This window comes from Colletotrichum fioriniae, assembly GCF_027942845.1.
Source record: "Colletotrichum fioriniae strain IMI 355084 chromosome Unknown scaffold_5, whole genome shotgun sequence".
Lineage (NCBI taxonomy): Eukaryota > Fungi > Ascomycota > Sordariomycetes > Glomerellales > Glomerellaceae > Colletotrichum > Colletotrichum fioriniae.
In genome coordinates, this window is record NW_027076841.1 from 2051079 (window position 1) to 2073119 (window position 22041).

Consider the following 22041-nt stretch of genomic DNA (forward strand, 5'->3'; position numbering starts at 1 on the left):
AGTCGGTCCATTCAACACTCAGCTTACTTGAATTGCCTATTGCTTATCGATGCCCTACTACAGCGAGGAGAGCGCCCAGCTGGCGGCCCCATTGCTCAACGGCCTTGAGGTTGCAGGGCATTGATTGACGCAGCCAAAGGATGATGGCCAATATGGATTGGAGGGCTGGCTGACAATTCTCAATGTCCTACGTCGGAACAATAGGCCGCTGACCACAAGTGGCGCCTAGTGTCTTGGATCAACATGCAAAATTGTCGCCTGATTAAGTCGATCGCCCGGCCCTCTGAGCTGCGCTTCCTCAAAGCCTCCGCGCCGATTAGCAACTCCCGACCGGATCGCCGAGTTCTTGACCCGGAAATGTGGGGATATCGGGGCAACCCCCGGAGGTCCCACTATTAGGTCCGAGTCCTCGATAGCTCGGCAGCTCGATACTTGACGATTGAAAGTTGAGGGAGCCCGAGAGTCCTGCGGTGATTTCTAGGTATCATTAGGCCAGTCATTCTGACACGGCAATACGGCACTGGTAGGACTGCGAATTTCCGCTCCCAGAGCGAGCCCGAATTTTCCATCGGAAAACTTGGTCACCGCAAGGGACTCTCCACGGCTCCGTGCTTCCTAGACAGAAGTGATCAGCCCGACGGTATACGCGGGGAACAGTACTAATCCTATTTTTTTTTTTGTTTTTTTTTTTTGCAGAAAAATGCCTTTGGCTGCTGTCAACATCCCCAAGGCAGTTCGACTGTTGCTTTGACACCCGGCAAACCACGAGGCAGGGTCTCCTCGGCACGCTTTGATCGCAACACACACTCTGTGCTTCAACAACCTAGTCTTTTCTCGACACTAAGGGACCCCACAAAGTCAGATTTTACGAATAATCTGAAACCGATTCCTCCAGCGTTCGCTCGGTCACTTGCTTGCGTAATACGATGTCTGGCACCGACCGCTGCTGCCTTTGTTTCTGCCCTGTTCACTTAGATGTCTCTTAGCACATCGTATGTTCTTTCTCATTCGATACGGGATAAGAAGCGAACCGCGGTGGAGGGACCTCTTCGTCGCCGCGACGACGGATCCCGGGATGACTCGGTGATGTCGCCCGTCGAGACCTATGGTGGAAGGTCGATGAGCGGGCGAGCGGGCGGGCGACCCAGTGTCCCCACCGCTCCGAACACGAGGTCTTGGTTGACCGTGCTTTGAGAGAGAAGTTGTATTCTTTACTTTTCTGCGATGTAGCTTTTCCCTAGAGGCTGGTCGCGGTCGACGGCTACATGATGTTAATTAGGGTGCAGCTGGAATCCTGAACGCGGAATCTCTCAGTTGCGAGGGAAGTTGGCCCAGAGATGATATTTGAGGTGCCTCCGCGAGAACTCAGTTGAATAGACTTATCGTCTCTCACAAAAGCGAGCATCGAGACATTTGAATTAAGGAGTCTCTGCCAAGTTAAAGCCTCTATGATTCGGGCTCGAGAAGCTGGTAGCTCCGTCTGCCCAATATTAAGCATCCAGGCATTTCCACATTTAACATTCTACCCAGAGCAGATGCTGATTCCCATTCACGCCCCCCCGACTGTTCCTTAATCAATTGGGTTCCGTCCTTCGCAGCAACACAGGAAGTAAATCGATTCCTCATAACATCTCCTACAGTTCATTCGTCATGAGCTCGAAACATGCGTAAAAGATACTAACTCGGAGTTTTCCCTGAATCACGGCAGGGCAAAGATGATTTCTAAGTCTCACGACTTGACTACAGAGAATTGAACATCCATTTCCCGCATTGATTCTGCATCTCCATGACGGCTGGCAGCATATGAAAGACAGAATACCTCCATTTCAACCTCGGGTATACAGACATCTCATCCCGTAAGAGCGATGAGCCGCGACCCATCATCTGAACTTCTTCCTTCCATCACTAGAAGGCTTCCAAATCACTTCCATTGGTGAGGACTCAGAATCCTATCAACTTTAAAAATGGAAGGTAAGAGGGGACCTTGGACTACAAGCTTACACTCAATGAGCTCAAGCGTTTCTCTTCTTTGATCCCAATTTTGATCGTGATCACGACGTGTCGTCCTCCCCGACGGAGCTCCGCTGGTCAAATTACCTCATAGGTTAGATTTGAACTTGGCTTAATGTGACTTGCGTAGATTTCTTGAATCATGCCAGGGCTTTCTGGGAGCTATTTACCTTAAGAGGGAGGTTATTGTGAGTAGGAGGTTGCGAGGGTGGTTCGTTTAGCCCCTTCTTTGGTTCTTGCGGCCCTAATGACCATCACTCCTACGACAACCGTAAGCTGATGGAGTCTGCCCGACTCTGAACAACTTACAGCTGACTGAGGAAAGTTTGCTCAAAACAACGGAGTCATCGCTCTCACCCGCTGTGCTAACCGCAGCGCTGGCTTTACTCTACTTCGTCCCATTGGCTCTGCCTTACCATCTTATTCAATTTACGAAGTGAGAAAGTCGATCCGACGGCTAGGTGAGGATTATTACTTGCCGTTAGAGAACATTGTAGATCAAAGACTTTGGCGAATTCAACACGGGTTCAGAGATGTCTTTGATATCGATGTCAGGGTGGACGGCCTCACTGGCGAGTGATGAAAACAAGTCTGACTGTCGAGCAAAGTTGGCTGTACGAAACGTTGCCGTGGCCAGCCCACGGGTCATCACGTAGGGTAGGAGGCATCAATCCTTGGTACCGCTAGTCTCATCCGATAGCTGAAGCTCTTGTTTATCAACAGATATTCCCGTCGATCTTAGTCGTAAAGTCGTAAAGTCGAACCCGTACCTTCTAGAGAGCAGTTTTGGTGATTGGGAGATAGCGATGAGAAAGCAATTTACTTCCACTACGAGAAGAGAGTAGTTACTGCCTTGTGGATCAGGACAAGTTGTTCACAGCTTCAACTACTCCAATTAAGAACGTGAAATTTGGATCATGCTGTTACTTGCCCGATTTCCAGAAATCTCATTGCCAGTCTATCTACGTAAACTGCGAACTCCAAGGGCCACAGCGAAATTCTGGGAGCATGTTAGACTCGAAGGAGTATGCCGAACCAAGAAGAGCACTCTAGGTTGAGACGAAGATGCCGGAATAACATGAATACGCCCCTTCGTGAAGGCTCATTGAAAGCAAGCTCGAACTGCTGGATCTATCAATTTGTGTTCTATGCGTAGCTTAGCTCTACTCTCCTCCGGGCTTGATGCAGGTTGGCCAAAGTTGATTTCTCAGTTGTAGTTACTGGATGAAAGCTCAGCGAGACGGGTTTCAGAAAGAGCTTCCAGCTGATTCAGGTTGCAATCTCGTCTCTACTTTGTTGGTATGTCGAGTTGGTTGAGTTGGTATCAATCACGATGCGAGACGGCCGAATGTTTGGTGCACAAGACCTGTGATCAACTCATCTCTCAGCCCGTTTCTCCCACCGTTCTCATCTTTTCTCTTTCCATTGAACTATCTCAAATGAATCTCTTCTGTTCCCACTCACCATCAGGTCCGCTTTGTGCGGTGGAGTCGTCGCCCGCCATAGTCATTGTGAGAAGGTCTTCGATCACAACAGCATCCCCGATAGTCTAGTGGTATGGATGTCTGCTTGTCATTCCCGTCGAGGAGTTTCCCTTTTGTCCTGCATCGCTTATTTTTGAGTTGTCGTGAAGAGAGGGTGGTGTTGATGAGTTTTTGGTGGTTGTGGTGTGAGTCGTGAGTGAAGGACGTCGGTGTCACGACACGCGGCACGGATTGCGCTAAACGAAAGGTAGGAAGGCGCACTGGATTCAAAAGTACCCAATCCTCTCTTTAGGGGTTTCTAGCTCTTTCCTTGCTCTCAAATTCTTGGTTGGCCTGCATGGTATTTTCTGGGGTACAGGTGTCGTTTTATTGGTAGTGGAGTGCGGCAGGTGTTAGAAGGAGAAGTGAGTGAGACTCTTTTATATAATGTGATGCGTTCTTTCAATATAAGTCAGTAACGATTGCTGGCCAATAACGCTCTGAGGCCGAGTTCAACGTTGTCGCTGGGATGCCGTCGAACTGGTGGTGCTTGGTAGGGCCCGCAAGAGCAGGACGATTCTCGGATGTATTTATAGGCTTGATTATGCGTTTTAGCGAACCAAGGCGACTTTATCCGTGGCTTCAAGTAAGGAAGCCTAAGAGTCATAAGCGTAGCGCATCTAAAGAACGTCGCGGCAAGAATGCTTGCCGATAGCATGGGGACTTCGTGATGATGTTCGGTTCACGTAGCCTGCTCTAAACGATGCTTCCAAAGCAAGTGTGATTTGTGTTATTGAGAAGAAGATATGCTATCTATTACGATGTAAAATCGCGCTCCCACTGTCACTCTCCTAACAGTAGCAGTCGCAGTCGGCGCCGTTCGCCATCCATCTTCCACTAGCAGTCCGGCACTACGTCCAACGTCAGCCGAATGCTCTCTTACCCACACGCAAGCGCGAGCAGAGTCTATTTTGCAAGAAGGACTAGTTTGGCGCAAGACTTACCTTGTTGCTGCAAAGGCCATAGCAGCCATCCTGATCCGCGGGACTGCAGTTTGACACCCACTACACGGCCAATTAGCATCAACGCTTCGCGCGTACACGAGACAGGAGGCCAGATGGGCCTGGCCTTGACAGAACTCTTCCTGCGGCTAGGATAGTTGCCTCGAGTTGAGTTGTGCTGAGGACTTACGTTCTTGTCAAACGCCGTGCCGCACTTCTGGAGGCGCAAGATGGCGTTGACGCCGCAGAGCTGCATCGTAGCGAGGAGGAAAGCGAGGAAGAAACGCATGTTGACAAAAGGGTATTATAACTGGTGAAGAATGTAGTTGAGACTGCTTGGGAACTCTGCTAGGAATGAAAAGTTGAATACGAAAAAAACCCTGGATGGTATGAAGCAGACTTTCTGACGCGCTTACTTCCTTAAGCTTATATATAAAGTATTAGCGTTCCCAAAGGCACTCCCTTTCAACTCGGACTGCTCCAGAACCCCTAGATAATCAGTCTATTAAACCTTCCTTAGCGTCAAGAGAGTAGGCAAAAATGGCCCATGGCTCCGTGCCATTAGACTGACTCGTCAATCAATCAATTAGACTGGCCAACTCGGCAGTCCTTTCTACTTTATTCGAACCACGCAGGTTCGTAATACTGAGTACGTAAAATGGGGCATCTCCCTCAGCCCTAGGCTGGCCCCCCTAGCCATCTCATTCTATCGGGCTTCTCCGTGCTTTTTTCTCTTGGCATTATCGGTCTCGAGTTCCGAGTAGTTTATGAAAAAAAACTCAAAAATATTCGCACCCGGTGCTGTGGATAACTGGACAGGTGCCCGGGAGAGGCCTGGGCAACCCCCCGGGTTTCCCGCCCGGACCGGGGTTCACGGCGGGGAAAGCGGAGCGGGTGCGAGTCATCTTCGGTCGAGGCATAGAGTCTCAGCGGCGAGCGATGTGATTTGAAACAATGAAGCTGGGGTCCTTTAGTGAAGCATTATTGTCGAAGTATTGCTGAGGACACAAGTCTCTTCTTCCCACTTGAAGTCTTCGGGGTTAAGATTCTAGTAGGGGTTTTGTCCAGCGAAAAGGGGAGATCGTCGGCTTCGTCGTTGTTTGTGTACATAAGCACCCTAAAAAGGGAAGCTTCATGCAGGCACCATCCTGAATTAGACATCTCTCACAGTTTCGTATACAGTATGGGCCAGTATACGACTGATGTAGATCTTGACGGTGCTGGTCGGGCATAGTTCTCCCTATAAGCCAAATCCTTAGTCCAACCCTCTTAGTACAAGCTACAGTCTCCTAGTTTCATTCAATACGTTTCGATAGTTCGTGTCCAATACGTATCACAGGCCAATTACGTTCTCTACTAGAAATGCTAACGAGGAGGTGGATTTATCGGCCATACTGAGCATCCTGACCACCTTTACTACTTTAACCCTTCATATGAGCGCCTCGTCGCTTTGGTATCATGAGTACAGTCGAGATGAACTACCTACCGCAAGGACGATCCAAACGCTCGCTGACCAGCTACCTATCCAGGATAATCGTCACATCCTCTCCAGGATATTAACTTATGTTAAAAACAGACTTGGCTACGCCGTCCGGGCTACCCAGCCTTTATATATTATGCCATACAGCACACTAATCTCACACTCGCCTCAACCTGTGTGGGTGACTACGCAACAATTGGCATCCATTCTTGTGGCATTTTGAGCACGCCTGGTGCTCCAGATGCTGCTTCATAAGTAGCTTCAGAATGGTCACTTGTGATGGCGCTTCTTCTGCTCTATAGATGCCCACATAATTACACCCGTGCCCTTCTTAGCTGCTCATCATCGTGAGAACTAAGCATATTCGTCCCCGACAATGCGTGGAACACAAAAAGGATGAGATGACAAGAAAGAACTACCTTTATTAGGTCGCATCGTATGAAGCTCACGTATTCATCAGAGATGATACAAGAGATTAAAGGGGACTAGAGCTCCTAGAAACCAATGCCTTGGCCGGGCCATGGGAAAAGCCAAGATTACATTGATATATCCATAATTCACGCAGGCAGCAACAGTAGAAACAGTGTAGACACAGGCTTTCACAGTGCCGTGCCCGCCTGAGCAGGCATATTTCGACATGTAAAGCTTTTCTATAACAAAAATCAAAGATACCTCTTATACTATAAAACCTAAGCCAAACACTCTGCTGTCTAGCTCATTGGGGCAGCAATGCGCAAGCCAGCCAAAGAATACTCGCGCCCCCTTTAAGTGAGGTATACAAGCAGACGCTAGAGTAGATGTATCTCATAGAGACCCAACGATGCTATCTTTCCCGGCACCACTCCATGTCAGAGGATACCCAAAATTATCAGGAGTATGATCTCTTAGGATCTTCAAGCCTATCCATCTCACTTAGTTAAACCTCACGGGATAGACCCAATCTATTGCAGCATTCCTCTTTACCTCGACCCTTTTGAATTCTGCACCACCTTTTTTTAAGCTCAAGCCCAACTCTGGTTATTATCCATCCTCATCGCCTTGCCAAGACCTCGCTGTGCCTCCTGCAGACCGAACATCAAACAGTCGTCCAGTAGTCGTCCCGCACATGGTCGAAACTGGGCGTCCGAGAAGGAGATTGGGGAAACGGCGGCAGCAATCACGTAAAGCGACTCACACGGGCGAGAGAGAACACAAGTCCAAACACCCAAAAACAGCCATTTCCTTTCTCGTCCTAGCTCGCCAACGCGCCATCGTCGACCACCTCTCGAAGGAAAAAATCACCATCATGATCCAGAAGAAGAATTCGAATAGGAGGGAAGTGGAGGGGTAGGGCCAAACAACCCGCCCGAAAACGCCCGGGAACCGCTTCTGCGCTTCACTTTGCTAAGAGGCCATGAGCCTTGCCACCCGTCTCTACCCAGCAAAAATCTCCTCCAACCCATTCCACGACCCCTTGGACCTCTCTTCCCAATATGAGTCCTTGCCCGTTCTCAGCTTCCACACCTCCTCGCCCTCCGGGCCCTGGCCGACCTTGACGAACCACTTGGGCTTGTGCTCCTCGCCCTTCTCCTCCAGCACCCGACGACGGGCGCGCTGCGCCTCCTCCAGCTTCACTTTCCACTCCTCGGCCTGGTCTAGGTCGCCCTTCTCGGCCAGACGCTGGTCCGGTCGGAGTCGGCTGTCCGTTGGGGGTAGCCTGCCCTTCTCAATCTCCGTCACCTCGTTGAGGGCCGCAGCAAAGGTGGTCATTCCGTAGGTGTTTGCCGCATTGTCAACGAGCTTGCCGACGCTCCAGATCTGCCGGCCCGCCGCCTTGCCTGCTTCGACGACGCGGAGGCCGCTGGTCCACGTGCCGGAGAGGCTGCTGCCGGTGTGTACCCCGTCCGGTCCGTATGTCTCAACCTGGACATCTTCGCCTCGTCCGCCAAACATTCCCTTGCTCCTGAACTCGACCGAGGCCTTGGCTCCGGATGAATCGTTGCAGATCTGCATGACACCAACGGGCTCCACGTACTTCTCTCCCATCACCACGTTGCGCAGGAACATCGTGGCATGGGTCCATGAATACAGCTCATCCGTGCCATCAGGGAGTCGAAGCGCGACACGAACGCGACCTTCCGTAGTGATTTCGGCACTCTTGCCCCAGAACTTCTGCGATGGTGCGGGGGACTGACTGAAAGACCAGCTGGCAGAGTCGGCCTGCATGGCGAGTCTGACGGGACGATGGCAAACCTTTTCAACAAGCAAACGGAAACCTCCTGGCACTTCCTGCTCGGTTCGTAGCATTTCATATGTCTCGCCCAGAAGGGGGTTGAAGGGTTTCCGGATAGCGCGTTCCTTTGCACGGCCAGTGCTAAACTGCGACACTGCGAATGCGGTGATGTAGAGAAGGCGTTCCTTGGCCTCCTTCTGCTGAGCAGCTTGGTCAAGCAGCTGGGCGTATTCCAATTGTTCTGCAACGCGCTGCAATAGTGATATAGGTTCGTTCGCGGATACGGGCATACTGATCGTGCTAAGATCCTTGCCAACATTCTTCCGCACAAACGCAATCAGACTGGGAGGCTGCACCAAAGCCGGCGGAACCTTGGTTCGTCTCTCGACGGAGATGTCCACCGGCAACGGCGATAAGCTCTTGGGCTTCGCTGGGTAGCAATCGGTGTCCTCTGCGCCTATAGCCTCATCCTCTTGTGCTGATGAGATGGATGAAGAGTCACTCAGGCGTTCATCCGCATCCGAGTCTGGGCTTTCGTCTTCGCTCTGAGCGATCCTCACGATCTGAGAGCTCGTCTCCCCGGCCTCTGCGTCGAAGAACTCTTCCGTCGAAACTGTCTCCATACTTCTTCTAGAGGGTGCTGCAGAGAGGGGAGCGGGGGACCGCCGTCGCTTGCTGTTCACAATCAATGTCGTAAACTCGGACACAACGGAGTCGAGATCGTTAAGAAGTGCCGCACAATGCTCCTGTGTGCTCTTTTCTTCGTGGACAGACGATTTGGATTTTGACTTTGAGTGGCGAGGTCCATTCGCACTGATTGTCGTCGTGACAGTACCCGGAGAGGGAACAGCGAGAGCAGCAGCGGCGGCGGCATGATGGGCTTGGGGCGTGGATGCTGTCGGCGTGGCGTTACTTGACTTGCGCTTCCAGAAGGGGCGCCTTTGCGGCTGCTCTGTCGCTGCGGGAGGTGAGAAATAGCTGTCCGGTTCCTCACCCAAGGTGCCTGGTGACAAGAATGTGGAAGCAGCCATGCTGACAGGCCTTTGGTTCGACATGTCCTTAACCAGGCGACGAAGAGCGTCCCTGGTGCCGACCATGCGACTCACTAGGGTCTCAACCTGCTGCCATTCGCGGTCTTCCTCCAAGCTTGACTGCGTAGGTTTCAAATGTGTTGTGTTGACCCTCAGAGGCGTTGTTCTGGGGTTGAGTGTGTTGGGTTGCTGCTCCTCCACGCCCCTCGCTGCGCGACTCGCCTTTTCCAAGGCCTTGGCCCAATCGTTGAATTCCTTGGCATTGGACGCCCGCAGATGCCAGATCTCGGCGCCCGAGTCAATGTTAATTTCCCTACGGCGCTCATCGGCTGCGATGGCAGCAAGACTGAGAGGAATAGCACCGCGGAGTGCTGACGAATTGCGGTTGTAGTAATACGAGAGGGTGCAAGAGGAATAGTCCAGCGAGAAGAATCTGCGCGCATAACCCTGGCCCTTCTTCCTCCGTCTCTTATGCAGAATTCCCGTATGGTAGTTGGCATTTCCATCGCTGCGGCCGGATGCTGACGTCGGGCGTCCTGCGGCAACATGGCTATGGAGGCTGTCTTGAGAGGCAGACGTGACGGCGCTCATCTGAGGTAAACTCGTCTTGCTGGTGTTCGCATTCGCTCCGGCCTGCAGATTCGGGAAGTTCTGGGCTGTGGTCTGCGGCGGTGCACCAGTCGGGTAGGTGAGAAGGACGAAGGTAGCCGTCTTGGAGATCTGCTTCGAAAAGGTGTTGTCGAACACCAAGCCGAACATGCCGCCTTGGCCCTTTGGCACATCCCATGTACCGGTCGATACCTTATCCGCATCGCATTTCCCGTGCCACTTTATGGGTATGAATCCCTTGTTGGCGAGCTGCTCTTCGGCTGTGCTCGAATCCCTCCTGGCAAATGGTTTCTTGGGCTCGGCGACACCAGAGGTAAAAGATCCGGGGGCAGCGGCATCGTCGTTCTGATTCGTAATGAGGCCGGCGGCGCCAGCTCCGGGGTGCTTCACAATTCCAAAGTTACTGCCTCGGCGACTGGTAAGCACGTGTCGGAATTGGAGACACAGGAGAGGAGAGATGTAGAAGGGGGGTAAGGGATTCTCAGAGGTACGCACATGGACTTTTGTGTGGTTGGACACTCCAAGATATTGTGTGGCCTTCGTCGACTTTGACCCAACGCACGATATAGGACTGTTTGGAGGAGACTATCAGCATCGAGAAGAGAAGCATCAAGATGCGCCGCTGCCCGTGGTCCAGGGAGGCGGCGGAGGGGGAAGGGGAAGGCCGGGGACAATGACGACTCACGTACCTTGCTATGGATCTCCAACTGCTCAATGCCCGCCATTTTTGCGGGTTAGGATGGGAGCTCAAGCCGTGGGCAGGTTTTCGCAAAGGAATTCGAAATTGAGGGATCCGTTTACGTTCTCGTTCCAGTGCAGGTCGCAAAGCTATTGAAGGGGCATGGTGTGGATGGCAAAGGAGATTTGGAAATACTTCAATGGGATGAGAGGGAGAGAAGAGAGAGATGGATGCTGCGGGAGAAACAAATGTCACCCTGGTCGGAGGTAGGTACATAGAGCTGCTGCAGCATGTCAAAGTGGGTGAGCTCCCCCCCCCAGGTACAGGCCTAATAAGGTCGGGTACGGAGTACGGGTACATAAAGTACGCGGAACGGACCTGAGAGCACCGCGGACATGGCCCACCAGCACGGGCAATCAGGTACTTTATTCGTGTGGGATGTCTTTTTTGAACACCTCACTCAGCGGCCCACGTCCTAAGACCACCCAGCCACACATCGTACCTCGTACCTCGCACCTCGCACCTCACCCCCACCACCACATTTTTTACAGGCGCGCAGGTTGAGGTGTACCCTGGCCGCTGAACGGTTGGTTGGGGGAGGGAAGTCATTCGGAAAAAGAAAGTGAGGCTTGTGACTGGCTGGCCCTGACAACAAACGGGCTGTGCGGTTGTGCCGGCGTGCCAAGTTACAAGTAAGCCGCGGACGGCCGCGCGGGCGAAGGCAGGTGGCAGGTGCCCGGTTGGTGGAGGACGAGAGCCCCGACGTTGAGGCTAGGCTGTTTTACGCTAACCAATGCGGCGGGGGGACCGTTGTGTTGGTAAGGTGAAAGTTATGGAACTCGCATGTATGTCAAGCATGTGCCAGTTGAGAACTACCTAAGGTATTACTCCGTAGATCAAGTCAACAATAGGCGGACGATGCGTACGTAGTATTCTCCAAGCGGGGGCCAACATAATGGACACGACGCGATACGGCAACCCGCGTATGTATGTGTGTTAGTAAGTATAGTAGCTACGGGTAAAATAGCCTACCCCGAACGGATGCTCTTGGTACCTAAGGTAGGTGTAAGTCCAACGCCTGTGTAACGTAAAATAGCAGAGCCATCTTTCCGCCCGTTAGTCGGACGGATTCTCAGCCTTGTCGACTAACCCGAGATTGCCAGGCGGCGGAACCGAGATTTATGATCCAACATAGCTCAGAAGAACAGGAGATTGACTCTTGTGACTCCCATGGCATTCAAAGTCTCCTCCCAAGTTTTGGGTCACTAGGTACGCAGAACCTGTTCAGAACCAATTTTGCGCATACCACCGCTATGGAATTCTCTTGCAGTCACAGCCCAACGTCATATTGCGCAAGAACAGAGCGTTGAAACGGTCGCATAATAGACCCCGAGCTGCGCGCTGAGAACCTTGGATTAGTGAATGGCGGCAGGTCGGCAATCGCGGATGACCATCTGCTGACCTGAGCTGATTGGCCGAGTGAGCCGCATTTCATCTACCAGACACAATAACACACAGTGACACTCCCGAACTACCCTTGCTCGGCCTCGTCGGATGGCTATCAGTCTGCCATGCTTACAACCTACCCCTGATGGAATTGCGTCGGCACAGTATTGGCATGAATCCTGAACAGGCGAGGCATCCGTAGGCCGAGGGTCAAGAGTGAAGCAGACAGAGAGGCAGATGGCTCTCGCGGCGAAAACTGCCAAAGCGAGGGATGAGGTCAGACAGCATCTCAAGTTATGCTGCCTGACGGCCGTTGTGAGCCGGCGGCACAAGGCGACATGCAGCAGCTGAAACGAACGCTACGATCTGGCAGCAGCAGCACCACAGCGTTGGAAACGGGACTGGCGAGTGGCACTTGAGCAGGTGCAGTTGATCGAGTGTGGTAGGTAATCGACAAGGTGCGATTGACAGACAGAAGCAAAAAGAAAGGCCTCCAAGTTCATAGAGACGGCATCTCCTATTCGTCAGGCGAATCAGAGACGTGTGATAGATATCGTGCCCGATATGTACTGTACGTACACATCGCGCTCGGCAGCACCCGGACCCGCGGCACCACCGGAACAATGTCGGCCCCCTCTGATTAAACTGGGATCCACTGGCCCGTGACGGGAACCAATGGCCCAAGATGACGACGGGAGGTGAGCCGGGGCCATAATTCGCGGATAGCCGAGCGTGGAGGGGGCCCGAACCCACTTCCACGCGTTCCTCCCACGATGCCAGTCCAACCAAGCACCACCCAGCCAGCACCCAGCACCCAGCACCAGGGACCGGCACCGACCCCTCTGATATTATTTTGATATTATTTATTTTTATTTGTTTCCCCTCGTCGCTCACTCCCTCAGTCTCTCCCGCCTCTCACAGGACAACTACGGATACCTAGGCCTAGGAAGCAGCAGGCTTCTTTGTCCAGACCCATCACCAGCCTGCGCCCCTGAGCCCCCCCTCCCCAAGCCCAAGGTCAATTGGCACTATCCTCTTTAGGCTAGACGGCCGACTCCCTCCACCTCTGGGCCTTTCTTTCCCCTCTTGCTACTAGGCTTGCCGCTTGCTGCTTGCACCTGTATACCATCTGGTGCTTCTTTGCAGGTTGATCGCCTCTCCTTTTTCCTGAGTCGCGCGCTACTTACGAAAGACACCCAAGGTCTTACCAAGACACACACAATCATTTTGGGCAGCACATGTGGAGTGTCCCATCGTCTTTCATTGCTGAGGGCATTCTTTTGTTGTTCCATTGCGCCGCCGAGGCCATCTAAAACAATTCGATCCCAAAGTCGACAAACGGCCATTTCTTCTTGCTCCTTTCTCGAATGCAGCCTGGTCCGCCGCCAACAGCGATCCCATTCATTCCGTCTCACTCTCCGACGCTGGTGTCCGTTTTCCTCAGCCTCCTCTACGCATGACTGAGGCCATGTTTGTCGTCGCGTTTCCCCTTCCACCTTCGACATCGGGCTCCCTCTTCCCCAGTGCATAATTTCCATGGTACACCTTGTTTCTTAATACCCCTTCCCAAAACCCATCTTTCCGCCCAATTACCTGCCGCCGCCCGCTGGTTGGCCCGAAGAGAACCCCTCGATCTGCCCTCCGATCTTGACGACCCGCGCCTTGTCCAACCCAAACTTGTTTCCTACGAAACCGCCAAATCGCCAAACAGCGCCCCGACAACACATACTGCCGCCAACGTCGACCGTTGCACACAGTACCGTACTCAAACATGGCCGGTGTCCTGAGCAAGCGCCAGCAGGCGCGTAACGAAAAGGTCCTTCACGATCTGGTCCAGTCCGTACCGGGGAACAACCTGTGCGCAGACTGCCAGGCGCGGAACCCAGGTAAGTACAACTGTGCTCTCCTGCCGCTCAGACCGTGGGCCAAATACTGACAGTAGTTCGCAGCATGGGCCTCTTGGAGTGTAAGCGCGAATATTCCCCCCCATGCGCCCCATCGATACGACTTCCATTCGATTGGGACGGCCACCGTTGACGAGCGAGACTGACGTGCGGCTGTAGTTGGGCGTGTTCCTTTGCATGAGATGTGCCGCTATCCATCGAAAGTTGGGAACCCATATCTCAAAGGTGAAATCCTTGAGCATGGACAGCTGGTCTAATGAACAAGTGGAGGTTTGTGCAAATGCATGCCCCATATCGAGATTCGTCGCCCCTGACCAAACCTTCGCAGAATATGAAAAAGGTCGGCAATGTCAGGTCCAACCAGATTTACAACCCCGATAACAAGAGACCTCCCGTCCCTGTCGATGCCGACGAAGCTGATTCCGCCATGGAACGATTTATCCGCACCAAATACATGAACAACATCCCCATCCCCACGAGGAAGCAACACTCGGGCCTTTCAGATGAAGGCATTCCTCCGCCGCTGCCACCAAAGTCGGGAGGGAAGTTTGGGTTCAGATCAGCCTCGTCAATCTTCCCGCTGTCGTCTCGGCTGAGAAAGGATTCGTCACTGCGTAACACCATGTCGAGTCCCCGAGAGCCGCGAAGCCCCTCGCCCAGCGATCTGCCGAACAAGCCCTCCAAGGTGTTTGGCGCAAGCGTGTCGTACGAGCAGGAAGATACAGAGAGGAAGTTGACCAGTCTGAGGGACATGGGATTCTCCGATAGCCAGCGCAACGCTATGGTGTTGAAGGGCGTGAACGGCAACCTGGAGCGCGCGATTGAGACACTAGTGCGTTTGGGCGAGAGCGATAGACGGTCACCATCTTTGACAGGGCCTCGTGAGAGCTCTCTGCGCGCGACACGCTCGCACGCGAACCTGTCAACGTCTAGTGGATTATCTGCGCCGCATCAGACGTTCAGTGACCACCCTCAGTCGCCCTCGACAGCCTCTAGCAACAACCCCTTCGACATGCTGCCGCCGCAGCCTCAGTCTTCCCAATCGACCGGCACGCTCCAGAACAAAAACCCTTACGCGAATAACCCGTTCGGAGCTCCCACGCAACAGCAGCAAGATATTGCCCAGGCTTTCGGCAGCTTGTCCCTTGCGCCAGCGCAACCCCTTTTCCCGCACCACACGGGCGGATTGCCGGCTTCCCAGCCATTTGCTCAGCCTCAGCAAATGTACCAGCAGTCCATGACGCCTCCCATTCCACAGCAGCATCAGCAGCAAAACTACAACCCCATGACTTTTAATAGTAATATGACATATCCCCAGCCTATCCAGCCGCAAGCAACGGGCTACAACCCGTTCTTTACGAACCAGGCGCAGCCTCAGCAGCAACAAAACCTTGCAGTTAACACAGGGCCATCGTCAAGCGCATATGCAAATAACCCATTCACTCGATCTCCGACAAGAATCCAGTCACCTTCGCTAGGCCAGATACCCGAGCAGTCGCAATCGAACTTCTACATGGACTCACCGCAGACGATGACACCACAGAGCAGCAATCCCTTTTTTGCACAACTGGGCTCGCAACCTACAGGGCAACAGCAGGTACCACAGCAGCAGCAGCAGATGTACCAGCAACCATTCCAGCAGGAACAGCAGGCATTTGGGCAGCAGCAACAGAACCCCTACCACCAGCAGCAACAAAACGCTTTCCAGCAACCGGTTCAGCAGCCGTTCCAGCAGCAGCCGCAACACCCGTTCCAGCAACAGGAGATGCCGCAGCAACAATATCAGGTTCCTACGTCACAGGCTCCGTATCAACAACAGCCCCAGCAACCTCAACGGCCCGACAAGGCTTCGATTCTCGCACTGTACAGCCAACCGCAGCTGGCACCTCAGCCCTTTGCACCCCAGACCCAGGCGCAGACGCCGGAGGTACACCCCGAGGTCGCAGCACCTCAGCAGCAGAGCCAAGACGCAGCGAGCGGGTCCATGGCAGCAGGAAGCAAGAACCCCTTTTTGATGAATGGCGGCGGTGCTGGTGGAGGCATGTCATCACCGCCACAGGTGATGGCGCCTCCCGTAGCGAATGCTGTTGGGCCGCGCAAAGCGGGTGTCAGTCGCGAGAGCATGGCATTTACGGATATGCAGTGGACAAATGGGCGACACAGCCCAGACGCGTTTGCCAGTCTAAGCGCGCGGCACATGTGAAGTGGCCTTAAGGGGTGTCTCGAGGTCTTGATTCTTCTTGTACATACATGCTTCTTTTTTTTTTTGGTCCGTTTTTTTGTAAGATAAACTATCGGTTCGAGACGATGTCCGGAATTTTTTGCATACCACGACTTGCTCGTATCCAGACTACCACGGCCTGCGGAGGGTTCTTCCCTGCACGCGTATACCAAATTCGTTCTTTTTGTGTTTTGATATCGTTTTGACTTTGTGTGTCATCTGTTCTTTACGCTATTTGAGTTACGTCCACCCACGTAGCTTTCTGTCTAAACCCCAACCCCGCCCCCTCGGGGAAGTTGAACAGGCCTGTAGAACGGCCACGGCCGAGAATCAATGAGGGGGCCCGGACAATGCCGAAATCGGAACCCTTTGCGCCGGCGCCCTCTTTGCCGGCTCCGAGTGCTTTTCCGTAAGATTCCGGTAGGATTTCACCGAAATTTCCAAAAGTCCCCGCGAAAGGACGCGAGGCCGAGGCCGAGCCCCGAAAAGGGATTCAAACGCCGCAACGGGGTGATGAGTCAAATCCCGGGAAAACCACAAAAACCTCGCCAGGTGCGCGCCCAGCTGTTCTGTACATTTCTTAGCCTGTAAATACGATTCCTTATTACTTCGTACATAACCCACAAACGACTGATAGGCCATACTTGAGCTGTTTTACATTTCCTGTAGCTGGTACTTCCAGGTTTCTAAAAACCTACTTACCCTCAACCCGGGACACCCCTTGGCACACTTACCCCCAAACAAAACTCAACACACAAAAAATGACATCTCCGTCCTTCCAAGCCCGGCTCCGCGCCGCTATCCCAGACAGGGCCCGACGCCCCCCACCCTCCCATCCCCGGCCTCTCTCGCCGCCGCGTCGGCTTCCCTACCCCGACGGTCATCGCCATCTCACAGTACGGGTGCCGGTGCCGGTGCAAAGGGAGAGGAATCCTCCTCCTCCACTAATAGCTCCGGCTACCTCGCCCCGCTCGGCACCGAAGCAACCCTAACCCACATCCTAAAAGACATCGTCCCCGCCCTCAACGGCCAGGCGCGCAGCGGACGGTACTACGGCTTCGTCACCGGCGGGACCCTACCCGTCGCCGAGGCGGCGGATAATATCGTCTCGGCGCTGGATCAGAATGTGCAGGTGCATTTACCGGGGCAGACTGTCGCTACGGAGGTGGAGAGCGTTGCGTTGGGGATGCTTGCTGATGTGTTGGGGCTCGAGGACGGGAGCGTCAGCGAAGGAGGAGGTGCTGGTGGAAGAGAGGAGGTGTGGAAGGGGAAAACATTCACCACCGGCGCAACGGCAAGCAACATCCTCGGCCTCGCGTGCGGAAGGGAGCACATCATCGCGAAAAGGGGCGGGAATGTAGGGGAACAGGGGCTTCTGGGTGCGTGTGTGAGCGCGGGAGTAAAGGGGGTGAGGGTGTTGACGAGTATGGGGCATAGTTCGCTTTCCAAGGCGGCGAGCGTGGTAGGCATCGGGAGAGCCAACGTCGTGGAGCTGCCGCTGAGTGAGGACGAGCCGTGGAGGTTGGATATGGAGGCCGTGGAGAGGGCGCTTAGGGAAGGAAAGGAGGAAGGGGTTGTGAGTATTATTGCGGTGAGCGCGGGAGAGGTGAATACGGGGAGGTTTGCGACGGGGGAAAGGGGAGATGGAGAGGCTGAGGGGGTTTGCTGATCGGTTTGGGGCGTGGATTCACGTTGATGGCGGTGAGTTCTCTTTTCTTTTGCTCTTTGTGTGATTTTGGAGTAGGGAGGTGGGTGATACTTTGCTGACGATCGTGGTTTTGACAGCTTTTGGCATCTTTGCGAGGGCTCTCGAGGCGAAGCCCGAGTTTGCAAAGATTAGAGAGATGGCTTCTGGGCTGGAACTCGCGGACAGCATCACCGTGGACGGACACAAGCTTCTGAACGTGGTAAATTCCGCATCAAGACTCCTTGCCCACTGATATCCCCCAAACCCTTTCCGCTGTATGAAGTAAAAAAACTGATGAACCGGTGAAATATCTAGCCCTACGACTGCGGCATGTTCTTCTGCCGCTCCCTCCCAACCCAAACAGTCGTCTTCACGAACCCAAACGCAGCCTACCTCTCCCCGGCCGGCGCCTCCACCATCCCCTCCCCTCTCAACATCGGCCTCGAGAACTCGCGCCGCTTCCGCGCGTTACCGGCCTACGCCGTCCTCCGGTCCGAAGGGCGGAGCGGGTTGGCGGCGATATTGGGCCGCATGGTTCTCCTCGCGCGGAAGTTGGCCTTATGGATCCGGGAGGATGCTTCGGGGGCGTATGGATTGCTTCCCGAGGGGGCATGGGATATCGAGGAGACGACGCACATGGTTGTGCTGTTCCGCGCGAGGGACGAGGGGTTGAATGAGGAGCTCGTGGGCAGGATCAACGGGACGAGGGAGGTGTATGTTAGCGGGACGAGTTGGAAGGGGAGGAAGGCTGTGAGAGTGGCTGTTGGGAGTTGGAGGGTTGATGTTGAGAGGGATTTTGAGGTTGTGACGAGGGTTTTGGGGGGTATCGCTGCAGCGTGGGCAAGGGGGTAAAGGTGGTCTCCCTTTGCTGTTCAGGTGTGATCATGTCAAGGTCAGTAGGTATTCATTCAAGAAATTTTAATCAGCTGGCCTCCCTATCGACCTGGCAGGATGGTGAAGAGATGGTACTTGGGTAACTTCTCCTCATGTGTGTCATAATGAGAAGTGGAAGGGGCAGGTGATCGAGGGGTTAAGGAGGCGCCAGTGGAATCCGTTCTTTCGAGATCACCCTTCAAACTTCGCTTCGCTTTTTGGTTCGATTCTCCATTGGCGCCGACCTCTTGTCTTTTACCCAAAGGCGAACTGCCTCCTTTGTTATTCGGTTAGTATAACACTATCTTCCTATCTTATTCATGCCAGTATATACGGTCGATGATCCATCGCCTATCCAACCCACCTGGGAAAAGAGGACAAGAATAATACCTAGGTCATTTCTCTTCCCACCTGAACACAACCCGAAGTGAAAGGGGCAGGTGGCCGAGGGGCTAAGGAGGCGCCAGTGGAATCCGTTCTTTCTCGACCGCCCTTCAACCTTCACTTCTCTTTTGGTTCGATTTTCTATCGATGACCCTTTTTTTTTTTTTGCTCCCTACCCTATTGAAAATTCAACATGGTGATAATTGCTTTGGTTTTGATTATTAGCACTAAGATGCGATGCACGTACTGACCGAGCCCCTTATGCGTAAATAAAATTAAGTTGGAGATCCTAATATCAAAAGGGAGGTATATTGAAGTGTAGTATTGAGAACAGTGACTGGTTACAGACGCTAATGTCAACCATACATCAAACGTCATGTTGTCAGGAGTTACGCGTACCATGTACCCGTCTCAACGCAGGAAGTTCACATCAAGTATAGGACGGTAGTACAAGGCACATCACGACGGTCAGGAAGAGGTACAGACCAAGGGGAGGATATTCGGATGGTACTGTAATGCATTCATTCACATGGCGCATGCGACCTCTGACCGGAAAGGCCCTTATAACGTCTTCGAAACAATGTGCTGAACGCGTCAATGATATTACTAGTCTACAGGTCAAGTATCGTCTCAATGGGAACACCCCAGTACCAGCTCGCAACGCCCATGGCACCAATACTCATGGTGAACGCCATCAGGAAGTTCACGTCATTGTTATCCAGCAAGTCCCAACCAGTCTCCACGACCCGCGAGGGCTTGGCGTCGCCCATGGTAGGCTTGCGGTTCTTGTCCTCGGGGTCATACCTCTTCTCCGCATCACTCGTCTCGACAGCGTTGACATCTGCGTTCTCCGCCATCTTCTCAACGGCGCCCTTGCCCTCCCCGTGAAGCGCCGCGGCCTTGACGGTGGCGCGCTTCTGGTTCTTGTCGGCGTGGTCGCCCGGGTCGCTGGCGATGAGGACTTTGGCGCCGCCCTCGCCCTCGACGATCTTGCCGGTCCGCACGTCGCGCACAGAGCGCTGGAAGACGGCGCCCAGCACGCTGTCGAGCAGACTTCCCAGAACGCCCCAGAGGGTCATGCCTAGCATGAAGGTCGACCGCTGCTGCGTCGTCCACGCGCCGAGCCCGCCGCCGACTTTGCCGGCGCTGTCGTCGCCGCAGAGGGGGAGGAAGACCATGGAGGCCGTGACGATGATCATGGAGCCGAGGGCCCCGGCGGCGATGCCGAGGGGCGTCACGCCTCCGTTTGTGCCGCGCGGAACCTTGCGCAGGGTGGGGGACGTGATCAGGCGGGGCTCGCCCTTTGCCAGGATTCCCAGCTCGGAGCTGAAAGTGTCGGCGGCGACAGCGGCGTAGTTTGCGATGATGCCGATTACGAGGAGGTCGCCGCCCCAGGAGAAGCAGAGGGTGCCCGAGGGGTTCGGGGTCGTGGTGTCGAGGATTTGGTCCTTGCGCTTGTTGAGTTGGTAGGCGTGCAGGAGTGAGAGGCACGAGGCCATGAGCGAGTTGGCGAAGACTGTTGGAGGGGGATAAGTTAGCTATGCTGCGCTGATCACCCTGGGGAAGCTTCTAGTGGACCGGACCTTGAACGTGAGTGCGTGCTCCTTCACCTCCTGACGTGCCTCGTGAGGCCATCGTCATTTGTGATTTGACATCGTGTTTGACCTAGAGTAGACTTAGCATTTGACATGTCGCTGAGGCAAGTGAGCTAGCCGTACCTTGGTGGCCCTCGTTCCAGCAAGGAAGAAAGTGCAGAGCAGCGCGAATGGCAGGTTCCACGGGTGGTAGGCGTGAGCGATAGCTGTAACGACGGCGGCGACAATGCCTGCGGGGGTCAGGGACTGGTGCGACCAAGCCCGGTAGACGAGGGCGAGTGTCGCCGGGAAGGCGTAAATCGCTTTCATGGTGATCGATTTATCGGATTACGTCTCGAAGTTATGAGGTTTGCGAGTTTTGAGCAAACTCGCCATGTGGTGTTGCAGAAACGGTTCACCAGATTGCCCAATCCCGTCTGGTGGTGGGATGCGCAGGTGTTCGGGTGAAGATGGACTCCACGTGACGTCAGCGTTGGGACCTTGGGGGTTGGAGTGAGGAAGCTCTAGACCCCTGTCTAATTTCTTGAGGGCAGGCAATTAGCTGCCAAATTACATCACCCACCGTAGCCATGTACTTACACGGCTCTTTAGTTGCACAGATTGTACGATGATTATCTGCTCTCAAATTTCCTCAACTAAGGTATAATGCTGGAAACACCATCTTGGGTGTGATGAAAGCTCTAGGCACGTGCCAATACGGTAGCTGAACGAAGAATTCTTGATCACTGCCAGAGCATGTGATACAAGTTGGATAATTACGATCTTTCTTGATTTCGAGATTTTGCGATAATGGTGCATTCCACACTTGAAAGGAGCTTGTCACTAAGCAAAGAGCGCATCGATTCACAAGTTTCAGAAGAGAGAGAGCTTCCTGGCTGATAGATTGTAAGGTGGTTCAAGTATCCATAGGAGGGGCAACATTGTATAAACACTCCAGCTACTGTCATGTACTACTTTATCACCATAGACGGTCGGGTCTCATACACGCTATCTGAGGTAGTCTAAGGTGAGAGGCTAAGGTAGATGAGCTCCATTATCGCTGTAAGCTATCAATGTTGGTGGGAACGGCAACTGCTACAAGCTGTGACGGGTTGATGCGACTAAGCTCATAGTAACAAAGATGGCAACCACAAAGTACCGTTTCAGTCAGCACCGAACTATCCGTAATTACCATTTCCCATTCTAACGAGAAGACTGAAGCCACAACGTGAAGACTTCGGGCATCGTTCCCCGATAACCCCGTGAAGGAATGATGGAGACCTAGTCCCCTCTATCTATACAAGGAAACCTGGTGCCAGGGGGTGCGCCATGCACCTTGAGCTGACCAATCAGCACGAGCTTCGATGCGATTAGTAGCTCCCCCACGTCCCCCGGAATCGGCTCCTTTTCTGCTTAGCGAGAATCGACGAGCTTCATGATTCATGAAGAGCGAGACGCGAACAGTTC

At 53.6% G+C, this 22041-nt stretch overlaps 3 protein-coding genes across 3 annotated transcripts; 1 reads left to right on the forward strand and 2 right to left on the reverse strand.

Moving 5' to 3' along the window:
* Positions 1-7367: 7367 nt before the first annotated feature.
* Positions 7368-10531, reverse strand: OSH3 (Oxysterol-binding protein 3; the record flags this gene model as incomplete). The annotated part of the gene is made up of 3 exons (XM_065757331.1): positions 7368-10221; positions 10298-10377; positions 10496-10531. 3 exons carry the CDS (start codon positions 10529-10531, stop codon positions 7368-7370), a joined length of 2970 nt encoding a protein of 989 aa, XP_065614100.1.
* A 3171-nt stretch (positions 10532-13702) lies between these two features.
* Positions 13703-18595, forward strand: GTS1 (the record flags this gene model as incomplete). The annotated part of the gene is made up of 5 exons (XM_065757332.1): positions 13703-13817; positions 14135-16034; positions 17008-17636; positions 17842-17963; positions 18059-18595. 5 exons carry the CDS (start codon positions 13703-13705, stop codon positions 18593-18595), a joined length of 3303 nt encoding a protein of 1100 aa, XP_065614101.1.
* A 1016-nt stretch (positions 18596-19611) lies between these two features.
* N0V96_005208 (uncharacterized protein) lies at positions 19612-20904 on the reverse strand (the record flags this gene model as incomplete). The annotated part of the gene is made up of 3 exons (XM_053191373.2): positions 19612-20516; positions 20584-20665; positions 20719-20904. The coding sequence occupies 3 exons, from the start codon at positions 20902-20904 to the stop codon at positions 19612-19614; spliced, it is 1173 nt and encodes a 390-aa protein (XP_053051356.2).
* Between the last annotated feature and the right edge of the window lie 1137 nt (positions 20905-22041).